Here is a 13,129-nt window from a genome sequence, read left to right on the forward strand (position 1 = left end):
TTACTAGTATACAGTGGGTCAAATATCAACAAAAATGAAGACCACCGTAATAACAAGTTACCAAAAAAAAAAACTACATATTCTGAAGCATCTATACAGGTCCAATAACAACAGCTAGATAAATATTTTTGAATTTATAATATAATAACAAACACACATAAATGTCAATTTCGAGGGCAATGATAAGTTCATATAAAAAGAAAAGGCATTGCAACTCTACTGAAAAAGCGCATTAGGAGCATGTTTATGACCTGCGCTAGAAACTCTTGCAGTACTCAAACTCAATACCTCTAGAATGTCATTCATTTTCTTATTATACAAAAAAAAAATGTCTCAATCTTCATCAAGATTCAAGAGATATGTTACACGTTCCTTACTTCTTATATACTCTTTTCCACAATGCGACATTTTCACATTTATGCATTATTACCATATCTTAATAATACCAACTCCAGCCACTTCTGCATCAAGAGTTCAACCATTCTAAGCCTAGAACTAAGAGACCAAAAATAACAATTCTAATATTTTTTAGATAATTACAACTTGCTCCAGCCAAAAAAACACTAGCACCATTACTTCGACCAACACTCAAAACAAGCATTCTCGCGCATTCTTCAAAATAAAATAGTAAACTATTCACATCATGAGATAATGCATTCTCAACTTTCTAAAATTATGGGTTCAAGACTTGGACGTACACATTTAGTAGAAATCTAATTGAACTCTACTCATACTCAAGTTTATAAACTATAAGCATACAAAGATCAAAAGACCATTTAACTAAACAAACTAACATCAACCCATAATTATTTTTAGTACCAGAAATTTCATAGTAATACCAGACCCTTTATCAGTAAGAACTTCAGTAAGTAAAGAATGTTTTACCCTTCATTTGCGCAAGAGAATCCCATCAATATCAGTCAACAATATCAACTTATTAGCCCTAATCCGGTTCCCGTTGTATAACACCTATGAAAAGTAAAAATAATGAATCCCCAAAACAATAGTGGGGTATTGAGAAAGATGATGGGGGGTATCGAGAGAGAGAGATGGGGGAGGGCGAGAGAGAAATTTTGAGCAGAGATAATAATCGTAGCAGAGACGAAAGAGAGAGAGAGAGAGAGACATAAACCAACCAAATGACATTTTAGGCCCCCTAACGTTAAGCTCTGTTCACTTGATTAACTTATCAAACCAAAGTGCTGAGACCGGCACATAGTCCAGAACTCCATACCTATGGGCTATACAAGTAGGTTGTACTGCTGTAGGCAACTAGGCACCCATGTCCATCCCGAATGCTAGAACCATCCCATCCTGCAAGCCTTTATTAAATTAGATTAGTGACTCTTTGATACTGGTAGGGTTCGAATTCCATACCTTTGGTATCATCACCCAAGGATTTTACCAACTTTGCTACTTAGCACCTGTTAGTGTGCATTGTTATTGTTGTTGATAGTTTCCAAAATTTTGTAGACAACAAAACTAATTTAACTTCATTCTGGCCAATTGAGCATCTATCATAGCCCTGGTTCTCCTTAGGCTCACGGCTCTCTCGAACTTGAGTCAGATTGGGTCACAGACTTTGACCAACTTCGACTAGGAGGAGTTGTGCCAGTGCACCATGTAGTATTGTGTCTTGCAATCCACAGGATCAAGACTTGTTTCAAAAATTGGTTGTATATGACTCCTCAAATCTCTCTATTTCAAACTTACCCGCCATGGAAATGGTATTTGAGTTTTACCCTCATTTCTCCTCTTTAAACCAAACAATATGAACCCCTTTTCATCAATCACTCAACCCCTCAGAACCTCAATCTCACTCTTCAAACCCTTCAAACCATCATCCTTCACTTACTGATCACTTGCATCTTCAAACCAAAAACTCTTAAGCCCATCAACCTACGAAAAACTACTCGAAAACTGTGTCGTAAACAAGAAACTACTATTAGGTCAACTAATACATTCTAAAATTATAACAAAAGGATTAGAACATGATTCTTACTTTGCAACTAAACTAATTAATCTTTACTCAAAGTGTGGAAACATCTCACTTGCTGAAACAGTTTCTAACCGTGTTTTGAATCGTAATGTATTTATTTTGAATGCAATGATAAGGGGGTACTCCACAATTGGATTGTATCAAAAAGGATTGGATCTTTTTTACCAGAAGAAGGAAGAAGGTCTTTGTAGTGGGCAAATATCGTACCTATAAACATGTTCATTTCAGTATTTTAAAACTCGAGATATTGGCATAAAGGCCAATATCTCGGTATATTTCGTGGGTGTTTGAATTGTGTTGCAGGTAGAAAGCAGAAAACGAAAGACAAAGACAAGGGACTCGTGTCAAAGATTGACTGGGTCCAAGATAAATCAGGACACTATATAAAGACTGGAAGAGGATCAGAAAAGGTTGAATGTTTTTCATTCGATCCAGATTACAAAAAAGTGTAAAAACAGGAGAGAGAGAGAGAGAGAGAGAGAGAGAGAGAGAGAGAGAGAGAGAGAGAGAGAGAGAGAGAGAGAGAGAGAGAGAGAGAAATAGAGAGAAAGAAGGATTGTAAAATTATATCGCCAATCAATAAAACTTTGACTCAATTCATCTTCTTCATTCATTCTTTTCATTCATTCTGATTCATTAGTAAGATTGTGTGAGCTTAGAACATTTAAGAAAGGTGTTCTTAGACATCACATTGGCGCAATCTGTGGTTCATGAACAAGAAAATTTGATGTTTTCTTCTTCTACGATAAAGAATCCGAAGTTTTTCTCTAAGTTCGAGTGAAAGACGTGTGAAAGAGGATTAAGAAGTGGATTATAATGGCTCCCAAAAAGAAAGCAAATAGCAAGCGAATGGATAATGATAATCAATCACATACAAGGAATACAAGAGCTTCAGTAAGTCGAAGAGATCAGGAAGAAAATATAGGGGTTGAGGTTTCACTTCAGGAAGTATTGAAAAGATTGAAGGAGGTGGAAAGGCAAAATGATGTTGTACTTAAGGAGAACCAAGAGATGAAGAAGGGAGGTTCAAGTAATGCGGTAAGAGATCTTCATGAGGAAGAGGAGGAACATTGTAGTTCGAAGTCGGGTAGTCATTATACTAGAAAGGCATCATCAAGAAAGGAAAGAGTTGCAGAAGTATCACCAATATCGGAAATTCCGATACCACAACTGATCACCAAGGAGATGATACAAGAAATGATGATAAAGCAACTGGGAAATCAAGTGCTCAAGAAGACTTCAACATCAATAAGAAATCAGATACATCAAAGTATCGAGATGATGCCTGTTCCGCCGAAGTTTTAAACTGCCTAAGTTCACTCAATATGATGGATCATCGGATCCGATGGACCATCTCTTTGCATACCGACATCAGTTTTCGATATATAAGGGAACTGTATATTTGGATTCATTGCTATGCAAATCCTTTTCTTCAAGTCTAAAGGGGAAGGCATTAAAGTGGTTCTGTTCTTTACAAGAGGGATCAATATCAGGTCATAGGGAGATTGAAGAAAAGTTTCTGACCAATTATAGGCATCAACGAGTGAAGCCAAAGCAGGTGTCGGCTTTGTTCCAACTGAAGCAAGGAAAGAAAGAATCTCTGAAGGGTTTCTTATCACGATTCAAGGCAGAAGCACAGTTAGTAGAACATTTGGATGAATCTGAGATGACAGCAATAATGGAATTTCAAACAAGGCTCATTCCTACATCCGATATGCACAAGTATATACTTCGAAAAGATATTAAGACTTTGAGTGAGCTTTATGATAAAGCCGAGAAAGACGTGCAAGTTGAAGAGGGTGTTCTATCAGCTTTAGTTCAACCTGTGTTACAAGTATCTGAGGCAAGCAATTCATCCAAAGAAGAGACCCATCATAAATCCGATAAGCGAAAGGCGAATGATTCTTCTTCGAAATCAGAGGGTCAACTTTCACAGAAGAAGAAGTTTGATAGATCATTGAGAGAGGAGTTGGATCCGTCCAATTATATTGTTATTAATACTATATTGGAAGACATCCTGAGAAGGGTTGGGAAAGAGCCTTATTTCCAACATCCGACTCATAAGCCTCGGGAGATAGAAGATAAACCTTTCTGTAATTTTCACAAGGTAAAGAATCATGAGACAAACAAATGTCTTCAATTGCTCAGGGAAGTAGATCGATTAATGAGAGATGGAAAGATCAGGGAGTTTAGAGCTGATGCCAGACCAGAGGTAACAGCAGCAATGAATGATAAGCCTTTACGGGTGATCAATATGATATATAAAGGGGGTTATACCACAGAAGAAAATCATCAGGGATAAAATTCGAAAGATATAGACAGTTAAAGAAGTGTTGGAAGTGAATGTGGAGCCGATACCAGTAGACCCTGCTCTCATATCGGCAAGTATACTTGGAGCTATTATGTTTGTACCTGACGATTTGTCAAAGGTAATGTTACCTCACGATAATGCTCTGTTGATTACATTAAGAATATTAGGATATGATGTGCAAAAGATTTTGGTAGATTGTGGTAGTTCTGTCAATATTCTGTTTTGGAAAGCATATACTGGCATCGGATTTAATGAATCCCATTTAAAAGTACCATAGTTTAATCTGTTTGGTTTCAATGGAACTTCAACAATACCAGCGGGAGAAATCAAGCTGCCAGTAAGGGCAAGCCCATAAACTATTATGACTAAATTTATAGTCATAAAGCATCATTCAGATCATAATGCTATTTTGGGAAGAAAATGGATACATGTTATGAGAGCAGTTCTGAGTACTTTTTATCAAGTGATCAGATTTCCAACAATATATGGGCCACATGAGATAAGAGGTGACCAATCAAAATCTGAGAAATGCAATTTTGTTATGGTAAAAGGTATGATGAAAAGGGAGAAAGTGGACACTGGGGGCATCTCGGAAGCCGCCAGATAGCAGTTAATGGAAAGTTCATCTCCAAAATCCAATAACAAAAACCATCAGGAGGATTTTAGATTCACATCAGAGATGAAGATAGAGCCCGAGGTAATCCTAAGTAAGACAGTGGAAGAAGTGCAAAAGATCAATATCGGACAAGACAATGAAAGTTGCTTCACTTTCATTGGAACAGAGATGAGTTCAGAAATCAAGAGTGATTTGATCAAGTTTCTAAAGAAAAATAAAGATGTATTTGCTTGGTCGATAGCTGATCTTCCTGGTATCGACCCTCAGATATGTACCCATAAGTTGAATATGCGAGAAGGAGCAACCATAGTCCATCAGCGTCATAGAAGGGTCAGGCTGATATATGCACAAGCAGTACAAAATGAAATTCATAAAATGCTAGAATGTGGAATCATCAAAGAGGTTGATAATTCAGAATGGGTTACAAACATTCTGGTTGCCCCAAAAAAGAATGGCAAGATTCGAATATGCGTTGATTTCATAGATGTTAACAAGCAATGCCCGAAGGACTACTATCTGATGCCTAGAATTGATGAACTGGTGGATAGAACAGCTGGATTCGAATTTTTGAGTTTCTGTGATGGTCATTCCGGGTATTTTCAGATTGTTATGTCAATATTAGATAAATTGAAGACAACATTTGTTGTTGAAGGGGGTCTTTATTGTTTCATTAGAATGTCATTCGGTTTGAAAAATACAGGGGCAACCTATCAGCGATTGGTGGAAAAGATGTTCAAGCATCTAATTAAGTATATTGTGGAGGTGTATATAGATGATATGGTCATCAAATCAAAGAAGGCGTGTAATCATGTTCAAGATTTGGATACGGTGTTCTGAATATTCCGACAGTTTAATATGAAGCTTAACCCTGAGAAATGTACTTTCGGGGTAAGTTCAAGAAAATTCCTCGGATATATCGTCACAAAGCAAGGAATTGATGTTAATCCAGATCAGATTCGAGCTATCCAACAGATGCCGTCACCTAGTACAAGGAAGCAAATTCAAAGGCTTACAGGCAGGATTGCAGCATTGAATAGGTTTATATCTCGAACTTCCGATAGATGTAAACCTTTATTCAAGTTGTTGAAGAAGAATGCAAAATTTGTATGGGGTGAGGAATGTGAACTCGCGTTTATGGAGTTAAAAAAGTATCTACAAGAAATACCAACTCTGATAAAACCAGAAGAAGGCGATACGTTGTTATTATACCTCGAAGTCTCAGATTTCTCCATCAGTTCAGTACTCGTCAAAGTGGAAGATGGAGCTGAGCGACTTGTGTATTTTCAATCTTAAACAATGCTCGAAGCTGAAACTCGATACTTAATGTTAGAAAAATATGCATTAGCTCTCTTATATTCTATTCAACGGTTAAAGCCTTATTTTCAATCCCATTCAGTAGTAGTAATGACAAATCTTCCTTTGAAGCAAACTTTAGCTAAGACAGCTAAGTCAGGGAGAATGGCGAAGTAGTCAGTTCTTATTGATGAGTTTGGGATTGAGTATAAGAATAGAGTATCGGAGAAAAGCCAAGTTCTAGCTAATTTCTTAGCAGATTTTCCTGCTAAAGATGAAGATTGGAAAGCTGAAGAAGATAATCTTCTATTGGTACAAGAGACTGATAATGCAATGGATGAGGATGATCCTTGGGTAGGTACAAATGGATGGAGGCTCTTTATAGATGGATCATTAGGGCAAAAGGGTTGTGGTATCGGCGCTGTGCTGATAACTCCAGAGAACCAAAGACTCGAGACAGCAGTTACTTTAGATTTTCACGCTTCTAACAATGAGGCTGAATATGAGGCTCTAATAACAGGCTTGGAGATGGCTAAATCATTAAATGTCAAAGATTTATCGGTCTTCAGTGATTCGCAGTTGGTGATAAGCCAGATCAATGGAGGATATACGGCAAAGTGCGATAATATGATAGATTATCTTAATTTGGTAAAAGTAAAGCTCAAGGATTTCAGGAAGATTATTTTTCAGCATCTCAATAGAGGAGAAAATCGGCATGCTGATGCGATGGCATATGTAGCTGCAATGCTCGAGAATGAGGAAGGTCGGTTGTCGATGTTCAGCAAACTCCAAGTATTAGTATAAATCATATAGAGGTGATGGAGATAGACACGCTGGGGGCGTCATGGTTGAACGATTATGTGCTATTTTTATTAGAAGGAAAATTGCCATCATATAAGAATGAGGCTAGAAGGATAAAAGAAGGAGCTGAAAGATATCTGTTAATAGACGATCAACTGTATCGAAAAAATCCAGGAGGACCACATTTAAAATGTATATCGGCAGAAGATTCTTCGAAAGTTATTGCAGAAATGCATGAAGGGGAATATGGAAATCATTCGGCCGGAAATGTAGGAACCGTTATTTTCATAACGAATATTTCTACAAACTGCGAGAACCCACGCGTAGCGGAATCAATAGGGTTCACGGTTTTGGATAGAAAACATACATTTTCGATCCGGTTTAGATAACTCTGAGAATCCAAGCTTTATGAATCTGAATCAACAATCAACCCCTTGATCTTCTATTGTATTCCTTTAGAATAGATTGGACGTTGTGTGGGCAATGATCTATCAATCCCTTTCTTTCTCACAAAGCTAGATCCAATTTTGGATCTATCTTTCCTTGCCTCTTTTTCTAATACAGTGAATAGTGAATTTTGGCCAGAGAGAGAGTATTCTATTTATAGGCTACAACAGGGACCATGAGGAGAAATTAGGTTTGGGCCTCCTGACGGGCTTGGGCTTTCCATGTTCGCCCAGAACACACGGCCCAAGTCCGTCAACAAATGGCTTATTCCACTAAAGACCATTGTTGCACTACCACCCTAATCCCAAATTACGTGTCAGCGTTTATAGGCTCCATATTATATGCTCGTTGATCTCCCTGTGTTTAAGATATCGAATGTCCGTTGATTAAGTTAAGTTACTGACAACTACATTAATCAACTTCTTATGTCCTTGAGTAGTACCACTCAACCTCATTGTCATGTCGGAATAAATCCACCTACAGGGTTTACATGACAATCTTTTTGAGCTCCTCAAGGGGACATCATCAACCCGACTTCTTGCGGGACACGGATTCCTTCTATAATCAACATCACACCTTACATACAATGTCATTATCCAATCCATTGAGTTTGTTGATTCACAAATGAATCTCACTCATTGATGATTTAAAGCAATGTACAATGCATGTAAGTGCCCGTTATTATATCCGGATTAGGAGGACAAACATCCATAATAACATAGGCGTTTGTTCTTTTATACAGTCAGTATAAAGAGAAACAACCTCACTTGGTCCTGTTCAATACACACAAAGTGTACTAGTGTAATCCTATAGTCAAGATAGACTAATACCAGATTATACTACAACCGTACTAATGGTTTGTCCAAATCCATCTAGGTTGTGAACGATTACTTATACTTTATAAGGTACTGATGATATAATCTTCTGTGTGTTCACACCATATCATCTACAACATAAAGTATTAGACACATACATATAACTAATAACATATATAATATGCATAACATTTGCCCATATGATTCTCATTCAAAATATAAAGAATTAGAGTTAATACAAAAGTAATGCTTTTAGTAGATAACCCTATCAGGAATATCGTTAGCAAGTAAGATTGCAAGGCAGGGATACTTCTGGCCACAAATGCGGAGGGATTGTCTGCGATATGCAAAAAAGTGTATTCAGTGTCAGAAGCATGGATATGCCATTCATGTGCCAGCAGAGGAGTTGCATTGTGTCTCAAACCCATGGCCGTTCGCTTTATGGGGGATGGACATTGTGGGTCCTCTAGTACCTGGGAAAGGGAAGAAAAGATTAATATTAGCAGTACCTGATTACTTCACTAAGTGGGTAGAAGCGATAGCCTTACAACATGTCAAAGAGCATAACACCATCGGTTTTCTGTTTGAAAGAGTTGTCTGCCGATATGGATTGCCATATGATATCATATCGGATAATGGTCCTCAATTCATTGGTGGTAAAGTGAAGGAGTTTATAGAATCATACAAGATTAAGCACTTTACATCGGCACCTTACTACGCTCAAGGGAATGGGCAAGCTGAAGCAACAAATAAGACCATTATGGATAACATCAAAAAGAAGCTGGAGGATAAGAAAAGTTTATGGGTTGATGAGTTAAACAGTGTGCCTTCTGTGGGCATACAGAACAACTCCAAGAGTAGCAACGGGGGAATCACCATTTATTTTAGCTTATGGTATGGAAGCAGTAACTCCAGCTCAGATGGTAGTATCGACATCAAAGACAATGCTTGTAGAAAAAGGGTTGAATGATCAGGGGATGCAGGCAGAAGTCTTGAATTTGGAAGAGAGAAGGGAGCAAGCAAGAATGACGTTTGATTCTTATCACAGGCAGCTCAGAAAAATATTCAATAAGAAGGTTGAAGAAAGAAATTTCCAAGAAGGTGACCTAGTGCTAAAAGAGGTTACACAGGCGACAAAAGAAGAGGGAGCTGGGAAGTTATCGGCAAATTAGGAAGGTCCATACATTGTCCATAAGGTGGGAATAAATGGAGTGTATTATCTAAAGAAAGCTGATCGTGAATTGCTAGCAAAACCTCAGAATGTCAATAATCTGAAGGTATTCTATCAATAGTGTATTTGTTCAAATTTTATGGGAAGTTAAGATGTGTAGCATGAATTTTCAATTCAATACAAATGGATTCAAGTTTCAAATTTTCAATTTTCATATAAAAATATATGAGGAAAAGTCCTGGTATCAATAGAAATATTGATATCAGGCATATCGGCAAAAAAGTCATGATATCAGAAATAGTGGCAGATATCGGGCATAAAAAGTCTTGATATCGATAGAAATGTTGATATCAAGCATATTGTCAAAAAGTTCTAATATCAGAAACAGTGGCAGATATCAGGCATAAGAAGTCTTGGTATCGATAGAAATGTTGGTATCAGGCATATTGTCAAAAAAGTCCTGATATCAGAAACAGTGGCAGATATTAGGCATAAGAAGTCCTGGTATTGATAGAAATGTTGGTATCATGCATATTGTCAAAAGTCCTAGTATTGACAAAAATGTTGATATTAGGCGTAAGAAGTCCTGGTATCGACAGACGTGTTGATATCGGGCATATTGTTAAAAAGTCCTGATATAAAAAACAGTGGCAGATATCAGGCATAAAAAGTCCTTAGATTGACAGAAATGTTGATCTCTGGCATATTGTCAAAAAGACCTGATATAAAAAACAGTGGTAGATATCAGGCATAAAAAAGTCCTGAGATTGACAGAAATGTTGATCTCAGGCAAATTATCAAAAAGTCCTGATATCAAAAACAGGGGCAGATATTAGGCATGAACGGTTCTGAGAAGTACAGAAATGATAATATCGGACAAGATATCAGCAAAGGATGAGGCATTAGAGATCATTCGATAATAAAGGTATGTGGTAATGATTTATATTAGTCTAAGTATCGCTGATACTCTCTTTTTGGTTGAGGATATCGAAAATTATATTTTTCTTTTTTGATACAAGTCTAAGTATCGCTAATACTCTCTTTTTGGTTGAGGATATCGAAAATTATATTTTCATTTTGATATAAGTCTAAGTATTGCCGATACTCTCTTTTTGGTTGAGGATATTGAAAATTATATTTTCTTTTTGATACAAGTCTAAGTATCGCCGATACTCTCTTTTTGGTTAATGATATTGAAAATTATATTTTCTTTTTGATACAAATCTAAGTATCGCCGATACTCTCTTTTTGGTTGAGGATATCGAAATTTATATTTTCTTTTTGATATAAGTCTAAGTATCACCGATACCCTCTTTTTGGTTGAGGATATCGAAAATTATATTTTCTTTTTTGATACAAGTCTAAGTATCACCGATACTCTCTTTTTGGTTGAGGATATCGAAAATTATATTTTCTTTTTGATACAAGTCTAAGTATCGCCGATACTCTCTTTTTGGTTGAGGATATCGAAAATTATATTTTCTTTTTGATACAAGTCTAAGTATCGTCAATACTCTCTTTTTGGTTGAGGATATCGAAAATTATATTTTCTTTTTGATACAAATCTAAGTATCGCCGATACTCTCTTTTTGGTTGAGGATATCGAAAATTATATTTTCTTTTTTTGATACAAGTCTAAGTATCGCCGATACTTTGAGGGTATCCAAAAATTTGATTTTCGATGATGGTAAATGTAAATAAGGGAAAAATATAAATGATGGCAAATAGTCATGGCTAAAAACCAATAAAAGTTAGAAATTATGGCAATCAAAAAGTATAACTTGTTTGGAAATTACAACTTTGGAGTAAAAAGAGGATAGTTTAAAGAGGAGAATTGTTGAGAAGGGCATCAACATCAGACAAGGTAGCCTCAGTATTTTGAGCAGCAGCCACAGTAGTTGTATCTCCTTCTTCATCATCAGAAATCATATTGTTTTCCACAAGAATGTTGCGTGGAACAAAAGGTTTGCAGATATCCAACTTATCACTTAGAGAATTTACAGCGGCCATGACAGTATTGAATTCGGCATCGGCAGCTTCAGAGGTTTCTGCACTTTTCTGTCTTTCGGCAGCAAAATCTTCAAGCATTTTCTTCACGAGTTCTGCATGCTCAGCCAGTTTATCCGATAAAGTCTTCTCGGCTTTTTCAAATTGCAGCTTCATATCAGTCTTCAATTGATGGATTTCCTTCTTGAAGCCGCTATTTTCTCGGGTCAATTTGTCGAATTCTGATTGCTGAGTGGTCAGAGTTTTTCTAATACGCCCGATCTCGCATTCTTGCTTATAAAGCAGATCGAATTGAGCCATGACAAGCACTTTCGCCTATAAGAATATCAAAGGCAGATAAGCACAAAGTAAAAAGGCGAAAGTGTTCAAAGGCAGATAAGCACAAGACATGAATACCTTTTCCATATGATCACAATACTGAGTAAGGCGTACGGTGGGATCCACTTTCATAGCGGCTACTTTGTCTTTGGGAAGGATATAGTTGCTGGATAATGCGACACCCAACTCATCCTTATTAGTGTCTTCAAAGAGCGAAGTTGTTAAAGGGATATCGCTGCCATCAGTGAAGAGAAACACAGGACTGAAGGGTTGGCTGGCATCAGCTGAATCAAGATTTTGACCATCTACAACTCCACTCTCTCCCCATGCATGGGTGGTTTTTCTTATCTTAGAATGATCAGTAGTTGTCGAGGGAGGGATGAATGTGTTTTGATGAGAAGAAGTAGGAGGTTGGTCTTTAGTAATAGTAGGAGTATGTTTAGTAGGAATGGAAGAAGGAGCAGGTGGTGTATCGGAAGCAGTTGATGTTGAGGAGGGCTTAGATGCTTTCTTTTTCCCTTTCTCAGATAAGTAGCGACCAACGTTGGCATTCATCGGCATTCGAGGAGCCATATCTGTATACAATAAAAGATGCTCATTAAATATACTTTGCAATATCGGATATTCATAAAATTCAGGAACCTCTTCTTTAATCTCAGGGAAAAGATTGGGAGTCATGGTATAATTGTTATCTAGATAGTCATAGAAACTTTTGGGAAGGTTAGGAGGCAAGCCATGCAAGGCAAAGGAGGATACGAGAAAGGGAATATCGTCTGAGGAATTGTTTAAAGGAGACTGAGGAGGAGTTGGCGACTGACCCATTTTTTGTAGAGCTCGGTGTTTGAGTACGTAAAGAGGTGCACGATAGTTTGAGATGTCAGGAAGAGGAACAGTAACTTTGGGATTCCCTTCTTTATCGGCACTCGTTTTAAGATTTACATCGGCTTCAGTCCCTTCTAAGAGCTTCAGTAATCTGTCTGAATTTGCACGAGCCTTGGCAAAATGAGGGAGAAGTACTGAAAAGACGCAAAAGAGAATGAAATCAGATATGGGATTTTCGAGATCTAAAGAGCGAAAACAAATCAAAGGGAGGACATACCTGTGGAGTTGAAGACTTGATGTTTCAAAGGAGGATTTGCTGGGTTATCGGCACTTTCCCATTGGCCTATAACAACAATTGGGTACTGGGTCCACTATTTGTCACTATTGCGGTTTTTTCGAATGATGCCCCTAATGTTTCGGTTGGTATGTTTTTTTGGGATAAAAATATCCGATAATTTTTTCACAAAATCTATAGTGCATAAGAATGTCGGATAGCCTAATATGGTCAGCTTCATATCTATCAGGAGAA

At 37.3% G+C, this 13,129-nt stretch overlaps 1 protein-coding gene across 1 annotated transcript; it reads left to right on the top strand.

Annotated features, from left to right (window-relative positions):
- The first annotated feature begins 3,344 nt into the window (after nt 1-3,344).
- LOC147518692 (uncharacterized) lies at nt 3,345-4,301 on the top strand. The gene has a single exon (XM_086593981.1). It carries the CDS (start codon nt 3,345-3,347, stop codon nt 4,299-4,301), a length of 957 nt encoding a protein of 318 aa, XP_086450107.1.
- Nucleotides 4,302-13,129: the final 8,828 nt, after the last annotated feature.

This window comes from Coptis chinensis, chromosome 2 (assembly GCF_015680905.1).
Source record: "Coptis chinensis isolate HL-2020 chromosome 2, ASM1568090v1, whole genome shotgun sequence".
In the NCBI taxonomy this organism is placed as follows: Eukaryota; Viridiplantae; Streptophyta; class Magnoliopsida; order Ranunculales; family Ranunculaceae; genus Coptis; species Coptis chinensis.